Raw genomic sequence first — 19,730 nt, forward strand, 5'->3', positions numbered from 1 at the left:
GTAGTCATACTTGACTACTTACAGTCCATGCTGCTCTAGTTCATGGCCTACCAACTTAGGGCATCCTTGGTCTGAAACTCCAAGGAAGAGACCTAGAGAGAGAAGTGAAACCCTAGAAAGCTGAGAACAGAACTAGGCTTTCAAGAGGAAGAAGAAAGGAACAACCGGAAAGGAAGAAAAGAAGAGAAAAAAGTGATCAGGATCTAGGACAGATTTATTGCTCTGATACCATGAAGATTCTTAACCCTAGATTAGAGGAAAGAAGAGAAAAGAGAAGAGGAAGCTTGAGGAGAAAAAGGGCAGCAACTTATGTCTCTCCTCTCCAGCCCTTTGGTGTTATTTAAATGAGAACACCACATAAATATAGGGATTGACAACTATGCCCCTGCTTAGGTGGCACCAAGATGCAAATATAAAACACAAGACATAATAAGCCCATGCCCATTACACCCAGTAATAAGAAACAAATACATAACAGAAATATAATGGGCCAGGCCCATTCTATTAAGTCCCACAACAGTGGGAAAAGGTTTGTAGGCTGAAGGAGATTGGGGGGAGGGGACTACGGTTTCAAAGAATAAAAACTTTTAATAAAGCTCTCCTGGGTAAATGGCTTTGGGTTGGATAGGAAGAGGGAGTCCTTATGGAGAGTGGTGGTTGGGAAATATGGGGTGGTAAGGTTTGGGTGGGAACTGAGAGAGGTGTCAATCTCTTATGGGATGAGTGTTTGGAAAGGTATTATGAAATTCAATCAGGAATTCAAGGGCTTGGTTAGATTCAATGTAGGAGATGGAGCTAGAGTGAGATTTTGGGAGGATGAGTGGCGTAGGGTTGGAAACTGTGTGATCTATGCCCAAGGCTGTACAGGTTTGCTGAACAAGTTAAAATTTGCTCAACCCTACAATTCGCCCTACAATTCTCTTCAGATGAGACTTGATCCACCCTACAATTCGCCTCCGGTATCAGCACCTTTGACTTCCTTCCCCTTCTCTTGAAAATCCTTTTATACCTATTTGTACGATCTGCCCCCACTAAACCATATTTCAACTTTGAGAAAACTTAGGTCACATTCTCCTCTTAAACACATCAGATTTATTCAAAGTCTCCACCCCTTTGGAAACTTTTGGTCGCGTAAGTTTGAAATCTCTCCTATTAGAAACCCTTAACCTGTTGGAACAAAAAGAGGTCTGGAGGTCTGGAGTTAAGGCCATCTTTGGACTTTAAAAAGTGGTTCCCACTTAAGCCACAGCCTTGTTTGCAGGCCTAAGTCTTTTTTGAATAAGTCAGACTTGTAGATTGACCTAGAGGAATTTGAGGAGATTTTGTAGGCTTCTCTTGGGGGAAGGAGATAAGGGGAGAAAAACCTAGAGAGAAGGCAAGCAGATTGGGAGCAGCCGAACCTCTCTTCTCTTCTCTTCTCTTCTCTTCGCCCCTCTTCTTCATTCTCTGATTTTCTTGGAATTTTCACCATGACCATGCGTGGCTAAAACTCTTGTACTTGGTCGAAAGAAGCAGAAGCCTCAGAATCCACCAAACTGTGAGGTCTAATTTGGTTTTTATTGTTTAATTCATGCTTTGGATATCGAATGTTCTTCTATGTTTATATCTATGATTGTTTCGTTTGATTGCTACGAAGGCCTGCTAGTTTATTATTCATTACAATTTATTGCCAGATTAAATATCAAATCCGTAATTGTTTGGTCCCTCTAATCTGCGAAGCAACTAGGGTTTAATGATTTGTTGTGTCAGAAATTGTTAGATCCTAGGAAGGACACTCGACTGAATTAATGCAACCGCTTGTGCTTGTGTTATTTAGCTTCATTGATCTCTAATGCTTAATGCTATTGCTGGATTAAATTTTAATGCTTGTTTAGGGGTTGTTCAGTAGTAAGGGTTAAGAGGATCGCTTGTTTTCCGATTAACTGATATTAGGAAGATGCAGGAAAATAATTCCTACGATGAATATTCAAAGTCTGAATTGATTTATTTTTGCATCGATGAGCAGTAGTGAACTTCTGATGGTGGATGTTATCCTATACCAAGATTCGTTCTTTTGGTTAATTACAGTACACTAAATTGCCTTGCTTCCCATTTAAATTTTGTTCTCTTTAATCCTGATTTTCTTTCTTTCAAATATGGTTTTCATGGGAACGATCCTTACTCGCACTACTACCTTTTATTCTCACGAGTATAGGTTTTATTTTTGGGTGCCTACGACAACACGCCAATTGTCTTCGGATGATAGGTTACATTAATGAACTTGAGGCTTTTGGATTCGGGCTTGACCATGTCACGAAGGTAGACGTCATCCTGAATTCTCTGTCTCCTTCCTTCAATCAGTTCATCATGAACTACAATATGAACAAGCAGAATGTCAGCATCCAGGAACTCAGTAATATGTTGTACAGGGCCGAGGAACTGATTAAGAAGGATGAGCCCATAGCTATGCTTGTTGAAACTGGCAAATCGGGCAAGAAGAAGAGGAAGGCTAAGAGAAAGCCCTAGAAGAAGGCTGCCAAGTCCAAGAAGCAGAAGAATAATAGAGCATCAGATGCTTGTCACTTCTGCAAGCAGACCAGCCACTAGAAGAGGAACTGTCCTCAGTACCTGGAATCCAAGAAACAAGGTAATTTTGAATCCTGTGTCATAGAAACCAATTTGTTGCTAACTTCTGCTTCCTGGTGTATTGAATCCGGGGCATCAACTCATGCGTGTAACTCACTGCAGGGGTTCAGGATAAGCAAAAGACTGAATGATGGAGAAGTAACTCTTTACTTGGGGACTTCTGCAAGTGTTGCAGCTACGGCTATAGGAACCGTAGAGTTATTTTTCAGAGAATGATCTATTGTACTAAAAGATAGTCTTTATGTACAGAATTTGAGAATAAATTTGATTTCTGTCTCAAAATTGTGTGCGGATGGATATTCTATTCATTTTGGTAATACGATTACTATTAAAAGAAAAAACAAATTCATCGCATACGGAGAACTTGAGAATGGTCTCTATGTTCTTCATCCTTCTCAAGAAACTAAAATAGCCGAAACTATGTCGGTTGATATCCCCAAGAAAAGAATCCGTGATATAGTTAATCCCGCATGCCTGTGGCATTACCAACTTGGCCATATTAATATAGATCATATCACAAGGTTGGTAAAAGATGGTCCTTTGGATTTTCTAACTGTAGAAGATCTTCTCACCTGTGAACCTTGCCTTCAGGGTAAAATGACGAAACGGCCATTTAACGGTAAGCCTGAAAGATGTACAGGCGCACTTGACCTTATACAAACTGATGTATGTGGTTCCATGAGTGTTAGGACTCGTAACCAGCACGTGTACTTTATACATTCACCGATTATTACTCTCGGTATGGTTACGTGTACCTAATGAGACACAAGTCTGAATCATTTGAAATGTTCAAAGAGTTTAGACAAGAGGTCGAGAAATAGTTAGGGAGAGAAATTAAGACCCTTTGATCGGATCGAGGTGGCGAGTATCTCTCTAACGAATTCAAGGACTACTTAAAGGTCAACGGGATAGTATCACAGCTAGCTCCTCCTGCTACACCACAGCTAAACGGTGTGTCAGAAAAGATGAACCAGACTTTATTGGATACGGTCCGATCACTTCTCGTACACTCAGAGTTACCCACATCCTTTTGGGGTTACGCATTGGAGACTACGATATACGTGCTGAACCGGGTTCCAACCAAATCAGTTCCGAAGACTCCCTATGAGCTTTGGACCGGAAAAAAACCAAGTGTGAGAAAATTGAAGATTTGGGGTTGTCCGGCACACATTAAAAGAACGAGTGCAGACAAATTGGAATCGAAGACCAGTCGTTGCCTATTCGTAGGCTACCCCAAAGGCTCTGTGGGTTACCTATTCTATGACCCAGGAGAACAGAAAGTGTTCTGTAGCCGAAATGCCCAATTCTTGGAGGATGATTACATCCTGAACAATCATCATCAAGAAGTTGTTCTTGATGAGGAGAGCTCAGGGCCAATGGGAGGTGTCCCACAAGTTCCAGGTAATGACCAACCTAGAAGATCTACCCAGGTTTCCAGGCCTCCAGTTCGTTTTGGCTATGACCAGGATAGTTACCTGGTGGAAGCTATGACCAGTGAGGAGGATCTCGTGACTTATACGGAAGCTATGTTCGACATAGATTCCTTGAAGTGGGTAGATGCCATGAGAGCTGATATGGACTCAATGGAGACCAATGGAGTCTGGACTCTAGTAGATCCGCCCCCTGGGGTGAAAGCAATTGGCTGCAAATAGATCTATAAGAGAAAGAAGGGCCCCGATGGTAAGGTTGAGACCTATAAGGCTCGTCTGGTAGCGAAAGGGTATACTCAGAAAGAGGGCATCGATTATGAGGAAACCTTTTCACCGGTGGCCTTGCTTAAATCCATTAGGATCCTGCTAGCTGAAGCAGCATACCATGATTATGAGATTTGGTAAATGGATGTCAAAACTGCATTCCTGAATGGAGATCTTAGTGAAGATATCTATATGCAGCAACCGCAAGGTTTCATAGCTGCGGGTCAAGAACACAAGGTATGTAAATTGAATAGATCCATATATGGACTTAAGCAAGTTTCTATGAGTTGGAACATCCGATTTGACTCTACTGTCAAAAAGTTTGATTTTGAGTAGAACCCGGATGAGCCCTGTATTTATAGGAAATCCAGTGGTGATAAGATTATGTTTCCGGTTCTGTATGTAGACGACATTCTACTCATTGGAATGATGTACGAATGTTGACTGTGGTGAAAGTGTGGCTTTCACAGCAATTCTCCATGAAAGATCTTGGAGAAGCCTCCTATATACTGGGTATTTGACTCTATAGAGATAGATCGAAGAAAATAATAGGATTATCCCAATCTGCTTACATTGACAAAATAGTCAAGAGATACAGCATGGAGAACTCCGAGAAAAGAAAATGTTCCTTTCAGGCATAGAGTTACTCTCCAAGGGCATGTCTCCCAAGACTCCCGAGGAGATTGAGGGCATGAAGGACGTTCCCTATGCCTCAGCCGTGGGGAGCATCTTGTATGCCATGCTATGCACTCGTCCTGACATTGCTCAGGCAATGAGTGTGGTAAGCAGATTCTAGGCCAACCGGGCAGGAGCACTGGACTGCTGTGAAAAACATACTTAAGTACCTTTGAAGGACAAAAGAGTTTGTCTGGTATTCGATGGTAGCTCACTACAGATCCAGGGGTATATGGATGTCGATTTCTAGTCAGATGCAGATGATAGAAAGTCTACATCTGGGTATGCTTTCACGATGGGATTGTGTTGTTTGCTGGAAAAGCAAAAAATAGGGGTCCACGGCGGATTCCACAACCAAAGCCGAATACATTGCCACAAGTGAAGCTGCCGAATAAGCCATATGGATGAAGAAGTTCATTCATGAATTGGAAGTTGTTCCATCCAATACATCACCCATTCCACTGTTGTGTGACAACACTGGAGCTATTGCTCATGCTAAGGAGCCACAAGCCCACTCAAAGTTGAAGCACATCGAGAGGAAGTACCATGTACTGCAGGAGATAGTTGGAAGAGGGGACGTCTTGATTCAGAAGATAGCATCAGCGGAGAATGTAGCAGACCCATTGACTAAGCCGCTGACACAAAAAGCGTTTGAGAAACACGTGAAAAGTATGGGACTCCGGCTTATACCAGATTGGACCTAAGTGCAAGTGGGAGCTGTTAGATAGTGTATGCCCTTATCTCCAATCAGAATGATGTACCTTACGACATTTATTATAAATGAATAAGGTACATATTTGATTCATGTTATTGTGATGTGTTTCTATGTAATACCCTTAAACTGGACACATATGAGACTCGTGTCAGTTGATAATTTTCACAGCCGTTGGATAGATCTAGGGAGATTTATCCTACCAAGGCTGACACTGATGTGCCGCCAAGTCGGTTTGGGTGGCTTGTCTTAGCTACCAGGGTGAGACTTGAGGTAGATGTAGTGTGGATTTTCTTGAAACCCTGAACCGGACCAGAATTTCAGTATTGCCCTGGACCTTGGAGATTGATGGAAAAAACTGGAATGTTACACCTGACCCCTAGACTCGATTATGATACTACACTAAGTGTCAGATTGGGTTGTCTTTGATATGCCAATCAGTGAGATCCTTAGAGGGGGTCAAAACCTGGGTATGTTGGGACAGTCTGAGAATTCATCTAAGTGGGTGATCATAGTGATTGGATCAGCCCCTTTGTTGGACAAATGTAATGATTGAGGATGCACTCTCTCTGATGGAAACCAACGTTGTCAGCAGCATAAGGTGGGCGAATTTCAAAAAAAAGTTCTCTCCCTTCAACTGGGAATCGCATTCCCTATTTAGAAAATCATATTTTCAATGATCAATCTTGAACCATAAACTGAACTGTAACTAAACAAAAGCAGTAGAAGAGGATTATACCTGATACAGAGAAATTAATATCTCCCAGCGAATGTGTTCATGCCCAAGGAAGGATCAAAAGACTGCTTCCACTGATGATGGCGTAGTGTAGGGTGGAGCAGAATCAGCAGTGTTCTAGAACCTAATCCTTCGCAAGAAATAGTAGGATGGCACGTGAGCACAGCTTCTTATCAGTCCCTTCACAAGGAATTAATATCAAGATTGAATCTTAATTTTTCCCACTGAAATGGAGGTCGAACTGGCAGGTGAGGCGGCGGCAGGAAGGAGGCGGCAAGAGAGAATTTTCGCAGGTATGTTGAATTCTCTCAATTGTGATTTCAGCTCTGAAGACTTGCAGTGATGTTGTTGTGATGTCTAAAGGTTGCCGCCCCCTCCTCCTTTTATAGCCTTTAAGGGATCAACTCCTAATCCCATTAGGAGTTGCTGATCCAAATCATATTTAGATCAGACTTCCCTTTAAGTGATAAGGGTAAACCCTTATCGTATCTGTAGATTGGATCATCCTTCTCCTAATCTCATTAGGAGGTTTCCAGATCTGAATCACATTCAGATCTAGATTCTCTGAGTGGATAGGGTTAAGACCCAATCCTATCAATCAATCCAATCTCAGAGTTCGCCCTTTAATTTAACTACTTAAATTAGCCCAGTTCGAAACGGGCTTTAGGTCCATTAAGGTTATGTGCTCACATAGCCTTCCTAACTGCTGCCCAATTAGGCTTCCTTGTATGGCGTGGGACCCAAACATTGATCTACACATCAACCACATGGGTTCAGCCCAGCCATTGTTACAAGGCCTGGCCGAATACACTGTTATGGACAGTGCACCCCCTGAAACCCATCACATGGGCTCTATGGGCCCAACACTTACCCTAAGGGGTCCTTGGGCCAAGCCACCTTGTAACACCCAGAGACTGTGGGCAGATGCAAGATTATCCCATCAGGTATTACCCTCAATGGTCTTACACTCAACCTCTCAGCCCATAATGATCAAACACTGCCCGACAAGAGAGGACCTCTCCCTCGGCTGCAAAGAACAGTGTTGCACTCTCTGCTTATATGGATCTCGGGAATTAAAACCTTTTGCAAACAATTTGGAAACCATAATATGTATATACTTTTATATCTCGTATAAAATATATTCTGCAAAACAAATCTCAACGATTGAAATCGGTTGCCGATAGTCTTGGTTTCCATCAGAGAGAGTGCATCCCCAATCATTACCTTTGTCCAACAAAGGGGTTGATCCTGTTACTATGATCACCCACTCAGATGAATTCTCAGACTGTCCCAACATACCCAGGTTTTGAACCTTGGCTAAATGAAGAAGACAATGGCATGCTTACAAGGGATGTCATTGATGGAGAGATAAGAGAAGCTCTGTAGCACATCCCAGATCTGAAGGCTCTAGGACCAGATGGGTTACAAGCAATTTTTTGCAAGCAGTTACAGAACATAATTAAAGGGAGTGTAACTCAGATGGTGAAGGCTTTCTTACATAGTGGGAGAATGAGCAAGGAATAAACCAGACCCTAATTACCCTGATACCAAAGGTTGATAATCCCGATTGTGCAAACCACTATATATAGGTTGATCAGTTTATGCAATGTGCCTTACAAGATTATTGCTCCGATTCTAGCTGGCAAGGTAAGATCGACCTTTACTCGAGAAAATCATATCTTCGTTTCAAAGCACTTTCATCTTAAAGGTGTAAATTGTAGAAAACATCTTAATAATGCATGAAATTTTCAATTCTATGAAAAAGAAAAATGGAAAATAGGTTTGAACGGGATGCAAGCTTGATATGGAGAAAAACCTATGATAAGCTAGAGTGAAAATTTATAGATAAATGCGTTCGAAAATTGGGTTATGTAGTGTATTACTACAAACTCTTAAAGTTTCAAGGGAAATAGAGGGATTCTACAATTAGACCAACACACTCTCTAAAACAGGAAAAGTCACACTAATTAAATCAGTGGTAAGTGCTTTACCTTTCTTCTTCATGTCTTGCTTCCCCTTGCAAGAACAAACTCGAGTTTGACAAATCATGATGACAACTCTTTTGGGAAAATGGCATGTATAGAGCCAAAAGTAACATGTCTCTTAGTAGGAAAGGGATCTTAGAACTGTTTTAAATAGAGTTTTAAAAATCGGACCTGATTGGATGGTTGAACCGTTTAGCCCAAGAACTGGTTAGGTCATGGTTTAACTATTAAATCGTTCAACTTGGTTAATGGTTCCCGAGTTTCTTTAAAACTAATTACAAATTTTTTTATTTATTTTAAAATTGAAACTAAAAAAATAAAAAAATGACAAAAACTTTCATATCTCATAATTTTGTTTGATTATTCTCAATAGCCAAAATTAGTTAGGATTTTTAGGTTTTTCATTGTGATTTTGAGTTTTCTATGATTCTTTCTAGGTTGTAATAGCAAAAAAAAAAAAAAATTGCAAGTCCAATGAAGAGATCGAAAACTCAATACAAGATATGAAAGATGAGACATTGATGTGATATTTGAAATCTGAGATACACTAATTAAGCAAGTACGATATGCGATTTGAGAGAGATTTAGAAAGATGAGAGAGATGTAAGAAGAGGGCAAATCGTGCTGCAATGGTGGTGATGAACATGGTGATAGCCACCGGTGGTGCTTCCTTCCTTCCTTCCTTCCTTCTTCTTCTTCTTCTTCTTCTTCTTCTTCTTCTTCTTCTTCTTAGGGAAAAATGTTGTTGTAACAAATAACAGTGAACATGGCAACAACCACCGCAAGCGATGCTTACTTTTCTTCTTCTTCTTCTTCTTCGTCTTCTTCTTCTTTCCCAGCTGCCTTCTTCTCAAAGTCTCACACTCACCCTCTCATAAGAATGTATATATATAGTCAACTTTAACCTATACCCTAATCTAACATTCAAAATGCAAAGTTATACTATATTTTAAATCTTACTTGTTTGACCCACTCAAACTAGATAGTTGAACCACTAACTCAAAAATTGGAAGCCAAAGTGGTTTTGTATTTGGATTGGTTTTTAAAGCCTTGGTTTTAAATGGAATGTGATGGAGCATTGGAAAAGGTGATAAAACTCTCTTCTGAGTAGATAACTGGATATACAAGTGTAATTACATGTAATTTACCATCACCATGACTACGACGAAGATGTTAAAAGAAAGCTACACGGAGAAATCTCAACCAGGACACCTTTGTAATGGCACAATGACACTTTATCAAAGTGATGTAAGGCTCATGCACTTGCGATGAGCACAGAAGGCCATCCTACACTTGCGATGAGCATGAAACGCCTTCTCGGACCTATGATGAGCACAATGTGCTATCCGAGACCAGTGATGGGTTCAGAATGACATCGCAACTATGTGGCGAACTCAATACACTACCAACATCCTGCGATGAGCATAGAATGGCAGCTTATGTCGTGATGAATGATAAACAAAGCCGAAGTTGGCAATATATGTTCACAGGAAACTCATGCTCTACACAGTCACAGCAAGCTGCGATGAAATGCCCCAAAGATGTCTTATAGAGACATTTGAATACGTCAACCCATGAAGGGGTGTAGCCAACACATGCTATATAAGAATCCTTAGGAAAAGGAAACTTTATCATTAAAGAGGCTCGTTAGACACATGGCGAAACCTTAGTGGAGTTCACTTGATAGCTGACATGAGGATAAAGATCCCCTTTCCTAATACAGAAAGGTCTCTTTTGGGATTTTCTTCTAATAGCCTCATTATCTTGTTTATATAAGGAGATCAACTCTCCCCCATGGGGGACACAAACACATAACCCTAACTTTGGAGGCCTGTTAGAGCATCTCTCTCACTCTCTCACACACTCCCTTCTATGCTCTTCTCCCATTGTCCTCTACAACCAGAACTTCCTCTCACACGCTCTCTTTCCTGGCATCCTTTTCGGACCTTCGGATACTTGACCAACCCCCATCGCCTTACCACCACACCTACAACAAGGCTTCTCTTTATGAAGTGTTAGGAGAAAGGGATCTGAATAGAATAAATTTAAACAATAATGTTCAAGAGTTTTCATATGAGGAAAGAAAAGGAGGGATCTTGACAAACTATCCTCTTTTAATCCAAGGATTATGGAATGTTAGAAGTAGGGGTTGCAACGAGCCAAGCTTCTCACAAGCTATTCGAGTTTGGCTTGGCTCGATTTAAACCAAGTTTCAAACCAAGCTTGAGGCCGATATATAGGCTTGTTTGCTAATCGAGCCAAGCTCAAGCCCAATGAAGTTAAATTCATGAGGCTCGCGAGCCTAATCGATCCTAGTATAATAAATAAATAATACATACATACATATAAATATATATATAATAAATAATTTTTATTATATATAACAATAATTTTTCTATATAATATTTTTATTTTTTATGAATAATAGTAAATAATTTTTATAATTATTTTTATATGTACAAAATAAATATTTTTTTATAATTCTTAATTTTCTGTATGTAAAATAAAAAATTCCTTTTAAATATAATTTTTATGTTTTTAGAAAAAGCTTGACTTGTAGTCAAGCTTGATCCGAGCCAAACCGAGCCGAGCTCGAGCCTAACACTATTTCTACGAGCCAATCTTGAAGAGCCAAGTATTCAACTTGGCTTGGCTCAAATCCACCCCTAGTTATAAGTATTTACATTCTTGACATAGATGTAGACGATAGAGATTTGTAGGGCCCAAGAAATAACTGAGTTCACCATTGGCTCATCAACTTAGATGCAAACTAATAATGAAGATGAGGACAAAGAAATTATAATGCCAAGGATCAAAGTATCGCTATCAGGTATAATGTATGAAAAATATGCAAACTAATAATGAAGATGCAAAATCAAATACAGATATAGATACAGATACAAATATGCTTTAGAAAAATATGGACATGGATGAAAAATATGGATACGCTTGGATACACTAGGGAAATACAAACAAATTCTATAAAAACATCAAAAATACTAAATTTAAGATCAAAGAGCCACAAATAATGTATAAATACAAAGGAAATGTATATTTTAATGGTGTATACTAAAAAAATATTACAATTAATATAGTAGGATGCATAGATATCATACAATTTTATTGATGATGCATCAAACAAGAGTCCAAGACACAAAACATATTTACCTAATATTTTAAGTATATATCAATTATTTTCTATTTTAATATTTTTAATTTTTATATTAACAAAAAGGCACCGAATATTAAATTTTTAAGTTTATAATATCAATTAATAATTTATAAAATATATAATCTAAACTTAAAATATATCAAATATATTAAAATTTCTAAGACACATATCATATGCAATTTCAGAATTTTTAATTACTAAAATAATATTTTAATTCTAGAATATATTCTAAAATTAAATATATATATATATATATATATATAAACATAGATTATTAAATTTGATTGATTCAATTTAATATTAAATTCTTGAATATTTTGTAAACAATTTTTATTTTTATAAATAATAAATATATTGTTATTTAATGCAAATTAAAATACTAATTAATAATTTAATAAATATATAAAAATTTTAAGATACATATCATGTGAAAATTTAAAATTTTATGTACTAAAATAATTATTCTATTATTAATGTTTTATTTGTATAAATTTCTTGAGATTCAAATAGTGTTATGATATAAATGTGGGTTTGGTAGATTATTTATTCCATTAATTTTGAATGTCATTCTTTTTAACTTTTAATCGGTGTTGCTAAAGATAAATATATATTATATATTTAGATTGCATTTAAATACTAAAGTTAATTAAAATTATTTTATTTCACTCACAAGAAGCTAGATAGCTTAGTGGTTTTAGGGCTTGGGCTTAGTGCTACTATGCTCTTGGGCTAGGTGATTTAGGTTCAAATCAATATTTCAAACCTTGTATAGCGCTAAAGAATTACTTCAAAATTCTACCGGTCCCACCTAAAATAAATATACTTATGTGGCTTATTTTCCTGGACAAGTTACCAATCAAAACAAGGCTAAAGGAACTTTCGACGTAACATATTGTCCAATCTGTGATGAAGAGGAAGAATCTCTATTCCATCTATTAATTCATCGCCCTTTAGCAAATCAGGTATGGAGGATTGTAGAACCTCAGTACTTGCATCCATTTTCATTGCATCGATTAATTCATTCCTAGAATAAATGAGAATGTTATTGACCAGTTAAAGAGTGTCATGACTTGCCAAAGTAACTTAGTAGGAGAAAGTTGCTAAAATCATTTGGAATTTGTGGTGGAAAATGCAGCTTTAGATTTTAGAGATTATCTGATGCTTCGGTTAATCAAGAGCGTGTTGTGGCCATAAGATGGGTGACAAGGGACTTACGGTAGGATCTTAAATGTTTCTTCAAAATTTATAGGTTCTAACACCATAAATTGCTTTGGAGATGCAACAAATGGAGTGATCCCCCCTCCAGTCATGGCTACGGGGTCGGTGCAAAACCATCTGACTGGGCTTCAAACAAGATGATCGGACCATTTGACCCGGGAACCGGTGGTCAAGACAGTTCCATTTTTGGGTTGGTTTTTAAGACCATACTTTCAACCACATCTTAAGAGAAGCTAATGTGCCAGCTGACTTCCTTGCGAAGCTGGGACAGGATGGCCAAGTGGACATGTTGAATGTGAGGATTTCTCATAGAAAAGATCAGTTTAGAAGATTTGTGGGATGCACTATCCCCAGATTCTGTTAGTGCTCTTCCTATGTTTTACTTTTACCAAAAAAAATGTCGTCCATACGTTTCTACTTTCTAGATGTTCACCCATTATCTTCTGTCTATGTGTCACCTCGCTGGATTTAACGGATGTTCATCTCTTTGCATATCTGCATGTTCTGTAGTTTCATTTATAATATCCATGCTTGTGCAAGATCTCTGCTCCCATTTTGAATACAAGATTATGTCTTGTATAGCCTTGGGTTTGTTAACCACTATTCTCCAACTCCACCTTGTATTCCACTCCACAAGGGCATTTAATCACATGAGAAATTCCCTGTAAGAAATTGAAGGCATCTGAATCTCTTAGCTATTGATATTTTCTATGGATTTAAATGGAAAAAACATCAACAAAATGGTACTGCAGTAGACATTTTTACAGTCATCTGATCAGGAATTTAGCACTGACAACCACTGTATTAAGCAAAATGCTTAAAAAATCTATTGCTGCCAGAAAGACATGATAGCAGAAGGGCTTTGACCAATCAAAACCTTCCTGTGAATTTGATAAAAAACCACCTGATTGGTTACCAATTTTATGATACCGGTTGATTTGGTTACAAGTTTTTCATGTATCATAGTCAAACCCTTTTGTATGAGGATCTTTTAGGCTGAAAAATAGGGTCGCAAATTCAATAATGAAGCTATTACGCATTCTCACCTTTATTTGTTCAATTCGGTGCTGCAGACACTGAAAATACTCTACTTCTGCAGCATTATCAGACAGCAAAGCCTTGTGCTCCTCTTCCAATGCCTTCATGTCCATTGTTATCAACGCCGGCTGGTGCCAACCATCCAAACAAAGCTATAATTAAATAAAATAAAATAGCATAAAGCAGTAAATTTTAGTATAATCCTTTTGAAAGAACACTGCCAGGATGCAAGGATGGATGGCAGGTTTTGCAAGGATTAGGCCCCATCTTCTGAATTATTTCACTGGATTGTAAGAAGAGTACAAGGCACAGAGAAGTAGGTCATCATACTAGAAGTATTGTGCCTATGTCTAACTTAGAACGTACTTGTTTTCCCCCATAAATGGTTGGAAGTGGCAGTGCGATTTGTGCTGTACATTTCTAAATTGTGCTTTCAGAGGAGTATCGTCTTACATTAATATTGATAATCTCAAAACTACAAGATAAAATATTAAAACAATCAGTGTGAACTGAAAGGTTAACTAACCGGAAAGCTAGCAGTCCTACATTTCAATTGCTCAATAGATTTCTTTATCTGTAACACAAGTAGGCTTCATGAAACAAACTTTAAAATAAAAGAAATAAATAATTGGTGAAAAGAAGCACAAGTTGTATGAAGAGAGTAATTACAGTACAATAAGACCATACAAAGTAGAATATAAAATTTCTCTAATAAATGAACTCAAATACTTTGATCTTGATTCAGAAAAACCAGATGTGAAGCTCTTTTTTAGAACAATGAACAGAACACCACCTAAATGACCAGAATAAAAGACCCCATCTCTTGTTGATTAACTTAATTTAAAACCAACCCAAGAGTTGCAATGGACATCTAGAAGGTAGCTTCAGCATTGGGAAAAGCTCACTTCAGCGGGTATTCTATTCCTATTCAAAATGATTGACTTTGGAGTATTGGATTGTCCACTGCAAAATCTTTGCACTTCCCATTTTCATGAGGAATTCAACTCCAATTTCCTCTATCATATACAGGAACATAAAAACCCTAATTTACAGTTACTAACACTGCCAGATGCTTTTTATATAATACTTGTACCTTGCAATTCTCCAAAACAAGCTTGGATTTATTTGTCATTATCTCCTCAAGCTTAGCTTTTGAACCATCCAACTTGGTCATTATGTCATTGTATTTCTCATTTGTTTCTTGACCCTGCCATTCTGAAGGTAATCAAAAAAATAATTATGAAAACCAAATAACTTTGCTCATTGCTGAAAATGTTTATACCATCCTGTGTGTTTTGGGATCCATTGCAATGCTAGTTTTGACTGCAAATAAAATGTAAATATATGAGGAGAGAATAAATGTTTCAAATGCAAATTTAAGCTACTAATGCTTACACATCAGTTCAGCATGCAGATTATCACTTTAGGGGTATGGGTGCAATTCGGGCCAGGTTAGGTTGAGTTGAGAACCAACCTTAACCTGACCCAAGTTGTTGAACCCCCAACCCAAATCCAACAAAATGACTTTGGGTTGGTTTTGGTTTGGGTTGGCCCAATAATTTCAGTTATTGTTGCTAAAACCCTTCTATTTCCTAAGGATTAGCAACTCAGTTTGGCATTACCACATGTACAAGAACATAATTAGAAGTATTATACTTATGATACTTTACCTTTGCTCAAAAAAAGAAAAAAAAAAAAAAAACACATGTACAAGAACATAATTATGGTGCATTAGAAGTATTATACTTATGTGATATCAGAATTTTTTTTTTAACTTAAAATTGATGATATATGCATATATTCATGAAACGCATAGTTGTATACATTATAATGTATATTTACATTATATGCAAACATATTTATATGATATTTATACATTCAAATACAAAGACAATTTGAGTTCGGGTAACACAACTAGAAGTGAAGTTGTGTTCATATTTTTCAACCCTAACCTTAATGAGTTTTACCAATGCCAATTATAAGTCTATAATGAAATGAATGTAATGGAGTGGTGTATGGACTTGTTTCCTGAAATTGGTATAATAGAATGAATGGTTAAGACAATCTGTGCCAGATCTTTATTTGATAAAACATATATATCAAAGAATCTTAGAGATCTGGTATTGCAGATGACTGGTCCTACTCATTGTACTACACATAATTTATCAATAATAAGCCTTCCCTAGGGCCACACAATGTATGAGTTCCTCAATCTAAGATATGTTAATCTGGTCAGAAGATATCAATAGTCATAACTCAACATACACAACATACTTGGTGCTTAATCTTTGACAACAGTTCAGCCTCTACATGCTTCCTAGTTAGGAGTGAAATATAATTTTCCTATGCAAATTGTATAGCTTCTGGTACTGTTTCTTATTTCCAAATAAAAGATCTTTCATTAAAGAAATCGTAGCAGGAAAAAGCATCTAGGAAACAGGATTACTAGCAGACACAAACTAAAGATTGTAAAGACATTTTATTAATCCACTCCTGTAACTAGGTGTGAGGAGACAAAAAATAATTGTCTTGATATTTAAACCCTGTAACTGTTGTTATGTGAGCAATTTCACTTTCCTTCCTTGCAACATGTTTGAAAAACACATCTGAATCTTTCAGAATTCAGAATCTAATCTTTAATTTTAGGTGACATGTATATTTAAGCATTTGGACCAGAAAAAAAGACTTAATCATGTTGCATAAAATACATCAAAAGAGAACGGGAAACACTGAAACATGTTTTAATAGGTCATACCTCTTATATCTCCTTCTTCATGGGCACCGGTTTTTGTCTCAACCTGTAAAAGTTGTAACAATTAGGATCACTGCAAATTTCCATAAAGCTACAAAAATGGAAGTATGAGCAGCGTATTGTGAAGGTACAATCCCCTAAGCTTAAAATCAGATACATGTAAGATAATGGGTTTAAAGAGACTAACATGATCAAATTGTTAGGCAATAAACATCTACTGCAAATAAAAGAGACTCAGATCACATGTCAGACTAGGTCTATAATTGACTGTTTCACCATCTGTAAAAGATTTCTCTGGAGCCCTTCATTTTGTCCTTATTGCTTTTTAAATTGAATAAATTGGGCTTAAATTTGTGTAGAAAGAGTCAAGCCAGGTTATTTACAGAATCAGACTAACGAAATGCAGATACTACTGAGCCTTTGTTAATTATGATGGCCTATCACTAGCAACCAAAATCCCAGGCAATAGAAAGATAAAAGAAGGTATCAATTACAGATATACCAGTCCTAGCTTTCCAGCATTAGTGTTGAGTTTGTGAGAATTGATCCAATCCTGCTCAAAATAGAAAAGATGCACTTTTAGTCAAGTCATTGGAAGGAGGAAAATGATCGGCAGAGCCACTATGAAATTACATATTTTTTAATTAACCTGCTGTTCTTGTAACTTTGCATTCATGTCCTCCATGATCTTGGCATAATAAGTTCTGCACCAATACAGCAGAGCAAATTTATTTGGCTCTCTAAAACATAATCTAAATTGACGTCCATCTTTAAGGTTCACAGGTTGATATTACTTCTTCTTTTGCAGTTTGGCAGAGGTATTGACCCTTTCTTGTATAATAAGTTCCAGGGTCTGTAACAGAAAAGGACATTGTCAAAAAAAAAAGGAAGAAGATAAACAGAAGAAGAAAAGAAAAGAAAAGAAAAGAAATGAAATGAAATGAAATGAAATATTGTAGAGTATTGAAGTGTTTCACTTAATAAAATTTAAGTGATATTTTTTTATTCCCCACTTATATATTTTACTTTATTCCCGACTTGCATTCCTTCGGAAATCGGAAGCAAGAAAATCCTCCAATTATTTGCATACCGTGCACAACAAATTCCTCCTGTACAATCCCAAACATTCAAAGCATCTCTTATATCTACTTACATAATTAGGTTAGAGTATGAAGATCGATTTGGAACCAGTTACCATGCAAACTACAAATTTCACACACTAATCATGCTTCTTTAAAGTAGAACTTGAAAAAATTACAACATTCTTATTTTCTATGCAACCCTTTGAGCAAGGATACCAGCCTTGTGATCAGAAACAGATACAGAAAAAATTAAAGAGAAAAAAATACAATGTGGATTCATTTCAAATGCAGAAGCTCTAACCTCCCTACCGTCTTAATTCAAATGGGTGATTTGGAAATTAATAGCAAACCTGAGAAAGAGTGGAGGAATCATTGTGTAGGGAGGCAATCTTCTTCTGCTTATCAAAAATTTTTGAGCATGTTTGGTCCTTTGCCTTCATCATTCGTTCAGTCTCCTCTTTGAGACGTTTTGTGTCAGATTTTACTGCAAAAATATCCACGGAACAGTAGAAGCACAGTTTTGGCAAGTAGTTTAAAGTCTTGGCGGCTAAAGAAAATGGCGCGAAGTAACAATACGGAACATGATTTAATAATATCATTATACAAAAATAAATGATCCACTAGAGCGTTGGATTCGAACATGTTCTCACGAGATTTCAACACACAAGCTAAGGTTTTTGTAGCACAAATGCCGCACGAAAAATATTCTAATCTAATGGCTACTGAAGAGAGCTAAATCATTCGTTCAGTCTCCTCTTTGAGACGTTTTGTGTCAGATTTTACTGCAAAAATATCCACGAACAGTAGAAGCACAGTTTTGGCAAGTAGTTTAAAGTCTTGGCGGCTAAAGAAAATGGCGCGAAGTAACAATACGGAATATGATTTAATAATATCATTATACAAAAATAAATGATCCACTAGAGCGTTGGATTGAAACATGTTCTCACGAGATTTCAACACACAGGCTGAGGTTTTTGTAGCACAAATGCCGCACGAAAAATATTCTAATCTAATGGCTACTGAAGAGAGCTAAATCAATCCCAGGTCGTGAAGTCCATCCAGTCTATAAGAACAATCCCTACAATAAAAACTATTCCAATCAAATGAATGGGAGACTAAGCAGAACAGAAATCTCCAATCGAAGAGCAACAAAGTAGGAGCCTCGACAGCCCCGAGCGGAGTCGTCGAACACTCATGCTAGCGTACACCGCGCACATTATATTAATTCCTTCCTAGGAAATTCATTGTCGTTTAGAATTTCCGGCGAAGTCACCGGAAAATGCAGAGACCGCAAACAGAGGGGTCTTCAGAGGCAAGAACAAATTTAAAGGAAGAAAAAAATGTAGAAGGAAATTAAAAAGAAGCCGATACCTAGATCGAGGTCTTTCTCCATGGCGCGGATCGTTGTTAGATGCATTTGCTCTTCAACAGAGATCTTCGTTACTTGATCCTCCACCTCTGCGAATAGATAGATGCCGAATTTAGAAATAGAAACGGCGAAACTAATTGGAGTTAGAAATTGCCGAGATCTCCAAAATCACATTGTTTTAATTAACTTCAGAACTATATACCGTTCATTTGAGATCGAAAGATCTTCAGGTTCTGGAGATACTCCTCCATCTCTGGTAGATTTTCCTTGGTTTCTCCAAGGAAAAGGGTTCTGAACAAGAGAGAGAGAGAGAGAGAGTAGAGTTTGAGTTTTGAGTTTTGAGTTTTGAGTTTGAGTTATGAGTTAGAGGGAAATTGGATATTGGGAGCGAGGAAAATAGGTAGGCCAGTCAACGACTCAACGAATTCCGAAAGTCCGGTATCCATTGACATCCGATCCGTTTAAAATCCGATCCATTAAATATTATATATAATTTTCTAACAAAAAAAAAGTATTATATATAATTCACAATCATTAAATTGAATATTTTAAATTAATATAAATTTATTGTATATTTATAAGAAATTAAATGATTTTTTAAAACATTTTAGTATTTTATAATTTTAGGTATAATTAGTCAGACTTCAAATACGAATCTGTTTTATGAGTTCG

At 37.2% G+C, this 19,730-nt stretch overlaps 1 protein-coding gene across 2 annotated transcripts; it reads right to left on the minus strand.

Moving 5' to 3' along the window:
• Window positions 1-13,104: 13,104 nt before the first annotated feature.
• LOC104593970 (uncharacterized) lies at window positions 13,105-19,408 on the minus strand. Of its 2 annotated transcripts, XM_088887308.1 has the most exons (12): window positions 19,261-19,408; window positions 19,061-19,147; window positions 18,040-18,173; window positions 17,402-17,460; window positions 17,257-17,311; window positions 17,110-17,160; window positions 16,611-16,653; window positions 15,138-15,178; window positions 14,949-15,062; window positions 14,382-14,429; window positions 13,864-13,983; window positions 13,105-13,479 (listed from the first exon to the last, which is right to left on the minus strand). In XM_088887308.1, the coding sequence occupies exons 1-12, from the start codon at window positions 19,307-19,309 to the stop codon at window positions 13,411-13,413; spliced, it is 870 nt and encodes a 289-aa protein (XP_088743434.1). In that variant the 5' UTR covers window positions 19,310-19,408; the 3' UTR covers window positions 13,105-13,410. The 2 variants fall into 2 exon arrangements, with proteins under 2 accessions (XP_088743434.1, XP_088743435.1); XM_088887309.1 differs by lacking the exon at window positions 14,382-14,429 and having other exon boundaries at window positions 13,277-13,479.
• Between the last annotated feature and the right edge of the window lie 322 nt (window positions 19,409-19,730).

This window comes from Nelumbo nucifera, chromosome 5 (assembly GCF_055504915.1).
Source record: "Nelumbo nucifera cultivar China Antique chromosome 5, China Antique-T2T, whole genome shotgun sequence".
NCBI classification, from domain to species: Eukaryota; Viridiplantae; Streptophyta; class Magnoliopsida; order Proteales; family Nelumbonaceae; genus Nelumbo; species Nelumbo nucifera.

Excerpts from the sequence above, each read along its gene's own strand:
- LOC104593970 (XM_088887308.1), bottom strand. The coding sequence starts at position 19,309 with ATGGAGGAGTATCTCCAGAACCTGAAGATCTTTCGATCTCAAATGAAC. Across the intron at positions 19,148-19,260 it reads CTTTCGATCTCAAATGAACG|AGGTGGAGGATCAAGTAACG; the intron begins GTATATAGTTCT and ends ATCTATTCGCAG. Across the intron at positions 13,984-14,381 it reads GTAGGACTGCTAGCTTTCCG|CCGGCGTTGATAACAATGGA; the intron begins GTTAGTTAACCT and ends GGTTGGCACCAG.